Consider the following 16,788-nt stretch of genomic DNA (forward strand, 5'->3'; position numbering starts at 1 on the left):
TGAAGCAGTTCTGCAAATTACTTTTTCACACGGGGGCATTCGGTGTTGCATAACTTTCTTTAATAAATAAATGAAATATGTATCAATTTTTGTGTCATTTGTTCACTCAGGGTCACTTTTATCTAATATTAGATTTTGGTTGAAGATCTGATAACATTCAGTGTCAAAAATATGCAAAAATGCAGAAAATCAGACAGGGGCAAATACTTTTTCACGGCACTGTATATAAACAATAGCAATGTAAAAACAATAGTAATGTATATAAACAATAACAATGTACCAACAACACAATGACAAAGTGTGACTCAAACTGAATCAGCAGCACAGAGATCAAAATAACAGAATAAATAAGACAGCTATCTATTTGTTAATGTGGACTGCAGGAGATGCATTGCCAGGCGGTTCTGAGCAATTTTCAGCATCTATTCATTAAGTGCTTTACTTACCCAGAAGTTCAGCCTTTCTCTCCATGGCTAGAAGAAAAACAGAACAGTCCATATTATTGTAAACCTGTTTGACATGTTTAAAATGCACAGAGCTATATGAAATGCCTCATGATAATGATAAAGTTCATACCATCCATTCTTCTCCATTGGATCACCAGCGGAGGAATGGCTCCAATACTGAGAGCTAAAGTCAAGAAGAAAGCCACCATCCATCCAGAGACTCCTGGGAAAAAATCCCCTGGAAAACAACACAGCAGCTCAACACACTGGAACACACACACCCCTCCCAACACCGACCACACCCCTCATAGTGAGCATTCCACACACCCCTCCCAACACTGACCACACCCCTCATAGTGAGCATTCCACACACCCCTCCCAACACTGACCACACCCCTCATAGTGAACATTCCACACACCCCTCCCAACACTGACCACACCCCTCATAGTGAGCATTCCACACACCCCTCCCAACACTGACCACACCCCTCATAGTGAGCATTCCACACACCCCTCCAAACACTGACCACACCCCTCATAGTGAGCATTCCACACACCCCTCCCAACACTGACCACACCCCTCATAGTGAGCATTCCACACACCCCTCCCAACACTGACCACACCCCTCATAGTGAGCATTCCACACACCCCTCTCAACACTGAGACCCCCCCCTCATAGTGAGCATTCCACACACCCCTCCCAACACTGACCACACCCCCTCATAGTGAGCATTCCACACACCCCTCTCAACACTGAGACCCCCCCTCATAGTGAGCATTCCACACACCCCTCCCAACACTGAACCACACCCCCTCATAGTGAGCATTCCACACACCCCTCCCAACACTGACCACACCCCCTCATAGTGAGCATTCCACACACCCCTCCCAACACTGAACCACACCCCTCATAGTGAGCATTCCACACATCCCTCCCAACACTGAGCCACACCCCTCATAGTGAGCATTCCACACACCCCTCCCAACACTGACCACACCCCCTCATAGTGAGCATTCCACACACCCCCCCCCAAACCAATGTTTGATTCAGATATTGACTGGTCCACTAGTTCATGTGTTTGATTCAGATATTGACTGGTCCACTAGTTCATGTGTTTGATTCAGATATTGACTGGCCCACTAGTTCATGTGTTGATTCAGATATTGACTGGTCCACTAGTTCATGTGTTCGATTCAGATATTGACTGGTCCACTAGTTCATGTGTTCGATTCAGATATTGACTGGTCCACTAGTTCATGTGTTCGATTCAGATATTGACTGGTCCACTAGTTCATGTGTTCGATTCAGATATTGACTGGTCCACTAGTTCATGTGTTTGATTCAGATATTGACTGGTCCACTAGTTCATGTGTTTGATTCAGATGTTGATGCCCCATCATGATGACTGTAATCTATGGTCGGTGTCAGTCAGGCTCAATCCACAAACATGTGATACTCACTGGATATGTGGAGTTTGGATTCCCAGTCTGGTTTGGGTATTTTACTTCTAACCAGACAGGAGAACACGTTGGACTGCTGTTTGATTTTGATGTAGCTGCTGACACTGAGGAGCCCCTGCCTGTCCCTCTGCACTGTTGTGTTGGACAGTGATGTCACATCGTTTCCATCCCTGTCTCTCCAGATCACTTCAGGTTCAGGGCTCCACCCCTCTGATCTGCACACCAGCCGGGTCTGCTCTCCTTGTGTAGAGTCCATAGAGATTGAGGGCTGGGTCCCCAGAGCTGTCAGGGAATACAGACCGTGAGACACACACAGATAGACTGTCAGGGAATAGAGACAGTGAGACACACAGATAGACTGTCAGGGAATAGAGACAGTGAGACACACACAGATAGACTGTCAGGGAATAGAGACAGTGAGACACACACAGATAGACACACCAGCCAGGTCTGCTCTCCTTGTGTAGAGTCCATAGAGATTGAGGGCTGGGTCCCCAGAGCTGTCAGGGAATAGAGACAGTGAGACACACACAGATAGACTGTCAGGGAATAGAGACAGTGAGACACACACAGATAGACACACCAGCCGGGTCTGCTCTCCTTGTGTAGAGTCCATAGAGATTGAGGGCTGGGTCCCCAGAGCTGTCAGAGAATAGAGACAGTGAGACACACACAGATAGACTGTCAGGGAATAGAGACAGTGAGACACACACAGATAGACTGTCAGGGAATAGAGACAGTGAGACACACACAGATAGACACACCAGCCAGGTCTGCTCTCCTTGTGTAGAGTCCATAGAGATTGAGGGCTGGGTCCCCAGAGCTGTCAGAGAATAGAGACAGTGAGACACACACAGATAGACGGTCAGGGAATAGAGACAGTGAGACACACACAGATAGACACACCAGCCGGGTCTGCTCTCCTTGTGTAGAGTCCATAGAGATTGAGGGCTGGGTCCCCAGAGCTGTCAGGGAATAGAGACAGTGAGACACACACAGATAGATACACCAGCCAGGTCTGCTCTCCTTGTTTAGAGTCCACAGTTTGAGGGCTGGGTCCCCAGAGCTGTCAGGGAGTAGAGAGAGTATTTAACAGTGTTTCCAATCCATTAAACCAGCCATGTGCTGGTACAGGCAGGCCAGTAGTGCAGCATTATCAATCCAAGCCACACAGACATGTATTGTGTGGAATTATTAAAAACACAACATGGCAATTTGATTTTTTTATCTTCAAGTGTAGGGATCATCAAACAGGATAAATATAAAACCATATTCTGTGTTTAGTGTTGATAGGGTTCAGTAGTAAACTGTTCTTGAAGTAAATGCCTACCTTCCATTGGGTGCATACTTGTACTAATCCCTGTGACAAGTTTCACATACTAATTTCAGACTATTTTTAAATGTTAATGCTAAGCCTTTATTCTAGACTGCACTATTCTGTCCTCAGCGCTCATATTATCACATCATGTGGAGGGCCTAGCTCCTCTGTATCTTATTAGATGTTCAAGGTAATAAAGTGACCAGAATTGGTGATATTATGTGGGGTCTAACTGGAGAATTATATAATCTTAGATAAAGTTCCTACAATTTGTATCAAACACTTGTTTATCAAACACTACCTGTAACTATCAGTTCAGTAAGCCCTTCTTCATCATGATTATCAGCTAAGCAGGTATAGACGCCTCTATCAGAGGGCTGGAGGTTTCTCAGATGCAGAGAGATATCGCCTGTCTGCAGTGCAGAGGGACGGAGAGCAGTGCGACCCCGGTAAGCACTGTCCTGTGTTCCTGGCTGATCCTTTTTGTTTACATATAAATGAACAGGCGTGTCGAATCTGTCCCTGTACCACCTCACTTCCATGTCCACAGCACTGACTCTGGGTGAAATGTGACAGGGCAGGATGACATCATCACCAGGCTCAGCAATGACAGGCTGATCAGAGCCAACGACACGCCATGCATCTGAAAAAGAAAAGACAAGGTTAGGCAATAAACAAACATAAAAAACCTGTTTCTTAAAAAGGCATCTTCAGTAGAATGAGTATTTGCAAGCTGTATGTAGGGTTGGTGTTCCTCCTGGAAGTTCTTTGAGCTCAATGCTATACATCCACACAGAGACAATAAACACACTGACAGTTAAATATTTTATCTCAATGGATCTTTCCTGATGAAATATCTTCATGTTAGAGATAGCAGGATGTCTCTTCATCAGTTTCATTTCTACAGTCCCTCTCACCTTGTGTAGAAACAGCTTTTAGCAAACTCAAGACAATGAGACAGGTCCTCCCCAGGAATCCCATCTTCATTTCCCTGGAAAACAACACAAGATCTGTTTGTTAAAGCTGTGTGACACAACTAGATGTGCAGACTGTGACACACTGAGCTAACACAATGTAGGATCAGCACAGCACAGTTCTGTAGAGCAGCGGTTCCCAAACTGTGGTACGCGAGCAGTCTGCCAGTGACACGTCAAAGCAGTTTGTGTTCATTTGTCTTCGGGAATATGGAGCAAGCTGTGCATGTATTCTTTCTTTTTCACCATCTAGTGGCTGTCGTAGAATACCGGATGTTTAAAAACAATTTTGATTTGTGACAGTTTCTGACTCATGTTATGACAAGAGTGTGCACTGAATCTACAAGTTAATAATTCCAAACTCTCTAATATGGATAAGTGGCTGACTTTTGGTTCCCTGAAGAGAAAACATTCTGAGATGAACCAAAGGCCTGTTTATGAACCGGGTGATGAATCACTTCTAATCAGTCAAAAGAGGAAGGGAATTCTTGTGCAGTTTGCTGGTTCTATCTTGAGTTCTGTGCTGATGTGATTTACGTTTTTTGGAGGTGATTGGACTTGTTTGAGAGAACAATGTTAATGAATACAGTGTATAATGCCAGCACTGTGTGTGCTATGCGAAGGCACAGCCAGCGTTTGTACATTTTCTTTAATCATGATTGTAACAGGGAATGTGTTACATGTGTGGGTAGTCACTGGAAAATACTGAGAGACACAGAGCATGGATGCTGATACGCCGCTCAGGCACGCAGATTTAATTTAAACACAGTATGGACACTAGGGTACCAGCAATGATAGACCTAGTGTCACATTTAATAAAGAAAACAAAACAAACACAAAGCTAAAAATAAAAGCCTGCCACACAAAGCGACGCGCGCTAGTCCCACTAAACGGAATGTCCTGCTCCAGGAACCTGCTAGTCTACGGTAACCCTCTCTATACTGTTTTGGGATTCACATCCCCTAAGCTGACCTACTTCTGTTCTGTTGCTTCTGAAGTGCTGGGCAATCGCCTCCACAGGCCTCGTCTTGCAGTTAAAGGGCTCTGTGGTAGTAGTTCCTGCAGAGCGGACACTTCCCTCCTGGATGTATACAAACACGCTCCCATTCAGCGCCCGTCTGTACAGCAATGGCCTTGCAGCAGCCCCGAGCTGTAGCACAGCAGCTATTTGAGCTTTGCGCTCATCCCCAGGCATGCCCCACAGCCAATCCGGAACTCCAGATCAGCTTAGCTCAGGATGAGCCTCCCGCTCAGCTGGTTGTTTAGCAACGCGTCTCCGGCTGCGCGTCGCAGCTGATTTCTCATAGGCATACACACTTGCTCAGGAACCAGCGACCCGGCTCCCTGTCACAATGATATAACTGTAGGCTCTATAAAATTGACTCTGCAAGTTGCGGCTTTCCGTTCATTTCATACAGTTCATCATCCTGTTCTTCAATATCGGACCTTCAGGCAGTCAAAACCACACAAGACTACATACAAGAACACAGTGATGCACTTAATACAATGTTTCAAAGGAAGCTAGTCTGTATGTCGTTCTGCCTAGCAGTGCACTAGTTTTCATGTTAACTGCACTGGATTTCACATTGCCAGTGTAACAGGGTTAAGCTTTCTTTGCACTTTATTTTGTATTTATAATTTAAGAGGTTTCATTTTTCTATTGCACTTTGATTATTTAACATTGATATGTTTTTTTAAAGCACGTGTGAATGTGTGTAAGGAGATCGCGTTGTAATTGATTAATTAGTCCAATTGTTTGTAGCTGAATATTTCATAAAGCTTCATTAAGAAGAATGAGGGGAGAGCAGGGAGGACATTCAGGATAACAAGCAGTTTGTGTGAGCATGGATGCCGGGCTGGGAAGGAGGAGCGGCGGTAGGGTTTTTGAGAAATTGCTACTCTGTGTGTGAAGTTCATGAACTGTAGTGTGTACTGACGGGGGGGTGTATCTGCATATAGCAATTGGAGCTCATGTGTTGCCGCTGCTGCTACATTCTTAGCCCGGGAGCGGCTCTGCCTGTAGTGAGAGGGGTAGGGGCAGAGCTAGAATGGCTCCTATGGGATTGTTTAGCCTATAAAATGAAAAGCCACTTCCTTTCTTTGATAGATGTGAGAATGGGATTATTTAGCCAATGGAACACGTGCCCGATGCTTGGTATCTGAACTCCATTGGGAGACGAGATTGTGGACTTGCTAGGTTTTGTTTAGCTGGAGTTGCTTTGATCTGAATACACTTTGTTGACGGAGTCCTCAACCATATCTCCAATTCACCAATGTAACTAAATGGATTGTTTTACTGCTAGGTGCCCTTTAGTGCTTCACAATCTGTGATGCTGACTTGCGAACGACAGTATCAAACTTGTTCAGCTGATGTTAACTAACGTGCCTAACGTTTTACGAAGCCCAGGATCCATTTGAGATTCAATTTTTGTAAATGCGAAAAGCATGTTTTATCTTATTAAAAACATTGAACTCCATTTTTGCTTGCTCTCTGCTCTTCTTGTGGTTCATGCATTGCTCTGTCTCAATAAAGTAACATGTGCTGTTAAACTAGGGTAAAATTTCGGAAACATTTTAGTTGCTCTTTTTTATAGATGTGGTGTAGTCGGATTACTGCACGGCACGGTAGTGGCTTAGCCCGAGTGTAGCTGTGCCCACTGATCCAGCGGTGCCGGTGTCGCACACACTGCTCTAGCGGTGCCGGTGTCACCTCACACTGCTCTAGCGGTGCCGGTGTCACCTCACACTGCTCTAGTGGTGCTGGTATCACCTCACACTGCTCTAGTGGTGCTGGTATCACCTCACACTGCTCTAGTGGTGCTGGTATCACCTCACACTGCTCTAGTGGTGCCGGTGTCACCTCACACTGCTCTAGCGGTGCTGGTGTCACACACACTGCTATAGTGGTGCTGGTGTCACCTCACACTGCTCTAGCGGTGCTGGTGTCACCTCACACTGCTATAGTGGTGCTGGTGTCACCTCACACTGCTCTAGCGGTGCTGGTGTCACCTCACACTGCTCTAGTGGTGCTGGTGTCACCTCACACTGCTATAGTGGTGCTGGTGTCACCTCACACTGCTCTAGCGGTGCTGGTATCACCTCACACTGCTATAGCGGTGCTGGTGTCACCTCACACTGCTATAGTGGTGCTGGTGTCACCTCACACTGCTCTAGCGGTGCTGGTGTCACCTCACACTGCTCTAGTGGTGCTGGTATCACCTCACACTGCTCTAGTGGTGCTGGTGTCACACACACTGCTATAGTGGTGCTGGTATCACCTCACACTGCTCTAGTGGTGCTGGTGTCACACACACTGCTATAGTGGTGCTGGTATCACCTCACACTGCTATACTGGTGCCGGTGTCACACACACTGCTCTACTGGTGCCGGTATCACCTCACACTGCTCTAGTGGTGCTGGTATCACCTCACACTGCTCTAGTGGTGCCGGCGTCACACACACTGCTATAGTGGTGCTGGTATCACCTCACACTGCTATACTGGTGCTGGTGTCACACACACTGCTCTAGTGGTGCTGGTATCACCTCACACTGCTCTAGTGGTGCTGGTGTCACACACACTGCTATAGTGGTGCTGGTGTCACACACACTGCTATAGTGGTGCTGGTATCACCTCACACTGCTCTAGTGGTGCTGGTATCACCTCACACTGCTCTAGTAGTGCTGGTGTCACACACACTGCTATAGTGGTGCTGGTGTCACCTCACACTGCTCTAGCGGTGCTGGTGTCACCTCACACTGCTATAGCGGTGCTGGTGTCACCTCACACTGCTATAGTGGTGCTGGTATCACCTCACACTGCTATAGTGGTGCTGGTATCACCTCACACTGCTATACTGGTGCCGGTGTCACACACACTGCTCTAGTGGTGCTGGTATCACCTCACACTGCTATAGTGGTGCTGGTGTCACCTCACACTGCTCTAGTGCTGCTGGTGTCACACACACTGCTATAGTGGTGCCGGTATCATCTCACACTGCTATAGTGGTGCTGGTGTCACACACACTGCTATAGTGGTGCTGGTATCACCTCACACTGCTATAGTGGTGCCGGTATCATCTCACACTGCTATAGTGGTGCCGGTATTATGTCACACTGCTCTAGTGGTGCTGGTGTCACACACACTGCTATACTGGTGCTGGTATCATCACTGACTGGGTTAATATGTTTTCGCAAAGTGCAGATAAAACAAGACACTCTTTGTAATAACAGCCTATCTACATTCCCTCCCCTCCTAGGTCTATTAATTCTTTCTATTCAAGTAGGCAACATTGCACTTATACACATGAAAATGTTTAGCAACCACGGAGGTCATGTCTATCCGTCTAATAGCACTCTTATGCTGCGATATTTGTGTTTTTAAAGTTCTGCTAGTTTTTCCTACATGTGCAAGTCCACATGGACAAAATCACATTTTGGGTACTGCAATTGATTACACCTCTAACTTTAATTGTTATACCTGTGTGGGGGTGCCAGAAGGTGTCAGTTTTGTAAGTATTGTTACATTGTGCACAATTATGACAATGATAGTACCCAGGTAGAATACCAAAGTGGCAGGTAGGTGTAGGCTTATAATGATCCACTCTTACTAAAAGATCTTTGAGATTTCTATAAGCAATAATGTTCCAATGTTTCAAAATGAGATCCTCAATTGTCTTAGATGCAGGGCTATATGTTGTAATGCATACAATCCTAGATTGTTTAGTTACATCCGTAGATTTTGTTTTTAGTACTGTACGTCTGACGAAAACAAAAACAGTAGGAAATACTATTCTGCATTGTATTACAGTGTTTAGTATTATTATTGGTCCATCTTATCTTGTTGTTTCAGTTCACCCATAAATGCAACACAGTGACTCTTGTATGTTACACGCGGGAACGAGATTTGAGGTTAGTTTGTTAAACGGAGTAGAATATATGCTGTTAAAATTGAACACAAATTCTCCCATGGATGAGTGATAAAAGCCAATGCCTGGCTTCAGCACGGGGAGCTGTCCTCACAGGCCCCAGTCTAGGCTGCTGGTTGACATTAAAAAAAAAAAAAAAAAAAAGGCATTTTCTGAATAACCAAATCATTATAAAAGTTAAACTGTGTTGTTTCTTTTTGTGCCCAATAATTAGCTTTATATATGAATCAAGCAAAAGGACAAAACATCCTACATTTCAGCCTTGACTTCAGTTTAGTGGCCTGGGTGCCCTCTACACATTTATTTAACAAGGCCATTTTGACCTTGCCAATTAAGAGCCCTGTGTGATGCTTTCAGGAGCTTCCGAGTCACACTGCAAAAGTCCACTAACGCAGGCGGCTGCAGATTCAGCATGAAAGCAATAAAAACACACAGTTTATTACAGCAGCCAGAGTGGTTGTCTTTTGCTTCATTTACTTTCTTTGCAGATTTTTAACCAGGCGAACATGATGTGCCGAAACGCCACAGGTCTCTTTTTATAGGTAAGAAATAAAGATAATGGTGTCTTTTACCCCAAGTGTTGCGCTTTCTCACCATTTTTATTTGAATTTTACAGTCAGTGGCCAGCAGTCCAGATAAGCTGCGTACCTGCAGTTTATACGCATTAAAAAAAAAAAAACCCCAAAAATCAGGAAATACACACCAAATTTCAATTGAATGTGTGAAAATACACATAACAATTCTGCTGCACAGCTTGTCTACCTGTTGTCTTTGCAGCCAATCACAGTAAGAATAAGAAAAATTCACAGGTCGAGGTATAAACACCCCAGTCCAGCTACAAATCCAACTGGAAGCATCGTCAGAGGCAACCACTAAAATAAGGTGCCTACAACAGTAAACAAACTTATCTATCTGATTAATGCATTTCCTTATTTTATTTATCTGTATGGCTTTATATTGAGGTTTTAACATGATCACTGAGTTTAAGAATGTAATGTTAAAATATAAGTAACGTAATTCATTTGCAGTCAATGTGATATCGTATGTCGATGCGCTGAGCTGATGGACTTGCAGCACACTCTCGTGGTTGTACAGTAGTTCAAAGTAACATAGCAGTTAAAATGGAAGGCCTACCCCATTACTATCAAAGATTGTACAGTATTTAACAAGATTACTCATGAAAGATAAGGTTGTATTTTACCCCCTGAAAATACATTTTACTCTGTGTTAAAATCAGAGGGTAAGCTACTCCCAGACCCAGTGGCAATGACCTATGAATACACTGGAACTGGTTTTCAGCAGGAAAATAAAACATACATTTAAACATATATTGTACCATTTAACATGTAATGGATATACGATCCAAAGTATGGTGATAGTATGAATATCATGATACTGTGCATGGTATCGTATCGAGGCTCCTAACTGAGGTATCACACAACACTAGTGCAGACTGTGTACTGTGCATGGTATCGTATCGAGACTCCTAACTGAGGTATCACACAACACTAGTGCAGACTGTGTACTGTGCATGGTATCGTATCGAGACTCCTAACTGAGGTATCACACAACACTAGTGCAGGCTGTGTACTGTGCATGGTATCGTATCGAGACTCCTAACTGAGGTATCACACAACACTAGTGCAGGCTGTGTACTGTGCATGGTATCGTATCGAGACTCCTAACTGAGGTATCACACAACACTACTGCAGACTGTGTACTGTGCATGGTATCGTATCGAGGCTCCTAACTGAGGTATCACACAACACTAGTGCAGACTGTGTACTGTGCATGGTATCGTATCGAGACTCCTAACTGAGGTATCACACAACACTAGTGCAGACTGTGTACTGTGCATGGTATCGTATCGAGACTCCTAACTGAGGTATCACACAACACTAGTGCAGGCTGTGTACTGTGCATGGTATCGTATCGAGACTCCTAACTGAGGTATCACACAACACTAGTGCAGGCTGTGTACTGTGCATGGTAAATATACATATTGTGACAGAAAAAAAGCCCAAGCATTTTGGAAAGTAATGAAAACAATAATTTCATACAGTATATAAAAAGTGAAAGCCCACAAAAAAAAGAAAAATGTAATGACTTACATAAAACTCAAATAGTTTAACCCCTACGCACCAGACCTCTCTAGTTTCAGGACTTAAATCCGAGAACGCAAACTCTGTTCTGGGATGTCTCACAGCCCTAATAAGCCGTCAATCAATCAAATCAGTCTTTCTGAGCCTGTCACTGAATAAGGCTCGGCACTTCAGCGATACCTCATTTAGGGAGTATCGATACGACACCATGCACAGTACCACGACATTAGAGACTATCACCATACTTTGGATCTTATGTCCCTTACATGTTAAATGGCTGTGTGTATTTAAAGGTCATTGCCACCGATGATAAAATTAATATAAAAGTGGTAAGAAAGCACAATACTGTGTAAAAGACACAATTTTCTTTATTTAAAAAGAGAACTTGTTTCAGCCAGCTTCAAAAACTCCAATTACAAGGAATCTCTTCATTCTGATATATAATAAAATAACACAGAAATACTTTTCTTGAAGCAGTCTTTTTATAACCAGGCCAGATGTTTTACATACAGGGGTATCTTAGAAGTGCTAAAAAAATGTGAGCAAGGAATGAAAAAATGAAGCACATGTGGAAGCTGATTTACACGGTTACTTTGAGAAATGGCTTGATGAGGTTCTTGGATCAATAAACAACCAAATAAGCAAGATGGGCCAAATGGACCTCCTCTTGCTTGTAACATTTCTTATGTTCTTAAAGTCACATACAACATAACACCTCCATGAATCTATACTGTGCAAATATTTTAGAAAGTAAAACAAGTGAACACAGAGTATCATGCTAAACTAGACTAGCCCGATTGATTCATGTACACTGTAAAACATTTCTCTTAACCCTTTGAGTAGCGAGTTCTAAAATGCACTGCCGGTCCTACAGGAGTGAGATTTTTTTTTCTGTCTTAAGCATGCGCTTGATTATTACAAGTACAGCGTACAAGCAAGCTGAAAGCTATTATGTCTGTATGTATGTAATGAATACTGACAAAATACAGACAAATCATTTTTACTGTCAATAAATAAAACAAATAAATACACCGTTTAATTTTGTCATAGGGAAAGGTTTTGACTAAAAAATAACAGGTAGACAATAAACAACAAATAGGGTGGAACAACCACAACACGTCCTAAAAAAAAAAGGGCTGAATTAGAGGGAGAGAGCAAGCAAGAGAGAGAGAGAGAGAGAGAGAGAGAGAGAGAGAGAGATGAATAAATCATATCTGGGTAAACAGGTGGTGGGGCGGAGGGAGTGAGAGTGCCTCATGCTTCAGCGTTTGATACTCCTTGAAGCATGGAGCAATCTGAATTCAGTATTATTTCTAATACTTCTTTCTCACTGAGCAATTTTCGCCAGTTTACAAACACTGTTGACATTTTTGTGATGGTTTATTGTATGTAATTCAGTCAATATCTAGCAGAGGGTGCAAGAGACCAATAAAAGGTGTTACAGAAACTTAGTGTAACAAGATATTGTTATCAGAAGTTTTGTAAGCTCAGTAATTCAAGTTTAAAGTTGCAGAACGTACCGTTCGTACTCCCTGGGGACCAGAGAGCAGTGAACATACCAGTACGTTCGTACTACTCAAAGGGTTAAATGAACACAGTAATGTGTTACATTAGGGAATACACACAAACGCTATATTCCTTCATTTTAAACACTATGCGTTCATTTTACATTTGTATAGTGTTAAAGATATTTTGAAAATCACTACTTAGAAATAATTTAATAAATTTGTTCAGCGGATTAAAAAAAAAAAAAAAAGGTACTTCTTGCAAAGAACCGCTTTACTAAAAACACTGCTAACATACTCAATTCAATAGTGAAAAGTTCAAATTTAAGTATTATATTTAACGCTACGTTTCTAAAACAAACAGGCCACTTCTGTAGATGCCTTCCTCTTACGTGCTATTAGAACAGAACTCTGTTTGATCGTATTCAAGCCAAATGTCTTCGTCAAAACAACGCCCCAGTGCACCTTAAATAAGAACACAAGACATTCTACTAGCGAGAGGAGGCCATTCGGCACATCATGATCGTCTGGTTGATAAAAATCTTGCACAGAAAGTAAATTAGACAAAAGACAACCACTCTGGCTACTGTAATAAACTGCAAGTACTTTTTATTGCTTTCATGCTGAACCTGTAGCCGTCTGCAGTGTGACTCAGAAGCTTTATAGGTCCTGTGCTTTCCTCTGCAGGTGAAGCATCACATTGATCCTGTTCGGGAAACATGCTGGCAATGAAGTCTATTCATTCTGGTCTTTCCACCGCTCATGCATGCAATTCAACACACAGGACTCTCACAGCTATCACAACACACAGGGCTCTACACATAAAATACAGACAGGACTTTCACAGCTATCACAACACACAGGGCTCTACACATAAAATACAGACAGGACTTTCACAGCTATCACAACACACAGGGCTCTACACATAAAATACAGACAGGACTTTCACAGCTATCACAACACACAGGGCTCTACACATAAAATACAGACAGGACTCTCACAGCTATCACAACACACAGGGCTCTACACATAAAATACAGACAGGACTTTCACAACACACAGGCTCTACACATAAAATACAGACAGGACTCTCACAGCTATCACAACACACAGGGCTCTACACATAAAATACAGACAGGACTTTCACAGCTATCACAACACACAGGGCTCTACACATAAAATACAGACAGGAATTTCACAGCTATCACAACACACAGGGCTCTACACATAAAATACAGACAGGACTTTCACAACACACAGGCTCTACACATAAAATACAGACAGGACTCTCACAGCTATCACAACACACAGGGCTCTACACATAAAATACAGACAGGACTTTCACAGCTATCACAACACACAGGGCTCTACACATAAAATACAGACAGGACTCTCACAGCTATCACAACACACAGGGCTCTACACATAAAATACAGACAGGAATTTCACAGCTATCACAACACACAGGGCTCTACACATAAAATACAGACAGGACTTTCACAACACACAGGCTCTACACATAAAATACAGACAGGACTCTCACAGCTATCACAACACACAGGGCTCTCCACATAAAATACAGACAGGACTCTCACAGCTATCACAACACACAGGGCTCTACACATAAAATACAGACAGGACTTTCACAGCTATCACAACACACAGGGCTCTACACATAAAATACAGACAGGAATTTCACAGCTATCACAACACACAGGGCTCTACACATAAAATACAGACAGGACTTTCACAGCTATCACAACACACAGGGCTCTACACATAAAATACAGACAAGAATTTCACAGCTATCACAACACACAGGGCTCTACACATAAAATACAGACAGGACTTTCACAACACACAGGCTCTACACATAAAATACAGACAGGACTCTCACAGCTATCACAACACACAGGGCTCTACACATAAAATACAGACAGGAATTTCACAGCTATCACAACACACAGGGCTCTACACATAAAATACAGACAGGACTTTCACAGCTATCACAACACACAGGGCTCTACACATAAAATACAGACAGGACTCTCACAGCTATCACAACACACAGGGCTCTACACATAAAATACAGACAGGACTTTCACAACACACAGGCTCTACACATAAAATACAGACAGGACTCTCACAGCTATCACAACACACAGGGCTCTACACATAAAATACAGACAGGACTTTCACAGCTATCACAACACACAGGGCTCTACACATAAAATACAGACAGGACTCTCACAGCTATCACAACACACAGGGCTTTACACATAAAATACAGACAGGACTTTCACAACACACAGGCTCTACACATAAAATACAGACAGGACTCTCACAGCTATCACAACACACAGGGCTCTACACATAAAATACAGACAGGAATTTCACAGCTATCACAACACACAGGGCTCTACACATAAAATACAGACAGGACTTTCACAGCTATCACAACACACAGGGCTCTACACATAAAATACAGACAGGACTTTCACAGCTATCACAACACACAGGGCTCTACACATAAAATACAGACAGGACTTTCACAGCTATCACATCACACAGGGCTCTACACATAAAATACAGACAGGACTTTCACAACACACAGGGCTCTACACATAAAATACAGACAGGACTTTCACAGCTATCACATCACACTTACATAAAATACAGATTAACATGTAGAGTTTTAACCCTTTCCGGTCCTACATTGCAATTTTCCCTTTCCGGTCCATGTCGGACCCTGTCCTACATCATCAAAAAGACGCAAAAAACAGGTCTCTAGTCGATTTTTCTCCGGAAAATAATAACTTGGATCGCATTATCGAGGAGTTTGGTAATAAAACAAGTGATCAGGAGATGATTTATCGGTATGCACTACTATCAAGAGGTATGTGAAAAAAACAGCGAACGAGGGGTGGGGCTGGAGATTACTGAGTGTCCTGTTGATATGCAGAGTCTTTTAAACATGTTTTACTGTGAAAAAATTACTTTTAAACAGCGCGTCTAAAATAAACTGCGCGTGTGAAAATAAATTGGACCTGACGTGCCTGAGACGCACTGAATAAATGGACTGCTAAGGGTTAATGACACGTCAGCAAATTAGATTTTTGCAGCTTCTAGCAAATGTACTGTAATGACGAAATAAACAAGAATCAATTAACTCCCTTTTGATCGGCTTCTAGTTTTATTTTTATTTGCATTTATTCCTGTTATCTTTGCTGTGACTTTTTATAAAGTAATATGCACTGGGATTCACTTACTTAAATAAAAGTAAAAGAATGGAAGAAACTGCAGTAAAAGTAAACTTTGGTAAGAGATTGGGGTGGCGATCTGAAAGATGTTTCAATAAACTGGTGGCATTTCCTCCTTTGCTGTTGTCATCTGACTGAAATCCAAGCTTCTCTCCTGCATTCACCATGACTGCTGCAGTCACTGAATTTTCCCAGAGCATGCAGGGTAGTTGGTCTCTTCCGCTGAGCAGAAATGAGTCTTCTTAGTTCATATTGTTTTTAAAGCACTCAATTTGTTTTTTGAATTTTCAATAAGATATTTTTATTTTACCCCGACATTAGGGATCAGAGGATTTTGGTATCATGATATTTGGTATCGATATAAAGCGGAACACTACTAGGAACAAAACAACAGTATCCCTACATGCCAGTTTAGATGCCACACTTCGAAACCGCCCCAGAGGAAACGCACGTACCAGCGCGTATCCTGAAGTGGAAGAGGAGGACAGGATGAGAGCAGGCTTGCACTTGACAGTACGAGCACCACACTGCATCACTGGATTGATTGATTTGTTTGTTTGTTTTCTTACAGTGGTGGCAAAACGTATTGCATCACCTCATTATCTTTACAATTGCTGCTTTATGAGTTCTGCACCATGTAGTTTGTTTTTCTATAGATTTTTGTTTTTTGTTATTGTTGATGTGCTGTTCGTAGTTATAGTAAATTCTATAACTTTTGTCTATAAATATGATTCTCTTCATAGTGCAAAATGATTTCAAGTCAGGAAACATACAGCACATTATGTTTATATCCCA

At 42.7% G+C, this 16,788-nt stretch overlaps 1 protein-coding gene across 9 annotated transcripts in view; it reads right to left on the reverse strand.

Moving 5' to 3' along the window:
* The window catches only part of LOC131725054 (butyrophilin subfamily 1 member A1-like), an 80,598-nt gene that overhangs the window by 38,908 nt on the left and 24,902 nt on the right, over nucleotides 1-16,788 (reverse strand). For 8 of the 9 annotated variants that reach the window (XM_059018473.1, XM_059018472.1, XM_059018475.1 and 5 more), the window contains 5 exons: nucleotides 4,144-4,217; nucleotides 3,528-3,869; nucleotides 1,909-2,190; nucleotides 577-684; nucleotides 447-473 (listed from right to left, as the gene is read on the reverse strand). In XM_059018473.1, the coding sequence (XP_058874456.1) occupies nucleotides 447-473; nucleotides 577-684; nucleotides 1,909-2,190; nucleotides 3,528-3,869; nucleotides 4,144-4,213 (829 nt within the window). In that variant the 5' untranslated portion in view covers nucleotides 4,214-4,217. Of the gene's footprint in view, nucleotides 1-446; nucleotides 474-576; nucleotides 685-1,908; nucleotides 2,191-3,527; nucleotides 3,870-4,143; nucleotides 4,218-5,176; nucleotides 5,323-16,788 lie in introns of those variants that run through there. The other variant, XM_059018471.1, reaches the window with a different exon arrangement.

The sequence above is a fragment of the Acipenser ruthenus genome, chromosome 60 (assembly GCF_902713425.1).
Source record: "Acipenser ruthenus chromosome 60, fAciRut3.2 maternal haplotype, whole genome shotgun sequence".
Lineage (NCBI taxonomy): Eukaryota > Metazoa > Chordata > Actinopteri > Acipenseriformes > Acipenseridae > Acipenser > Acipenser ruthenus.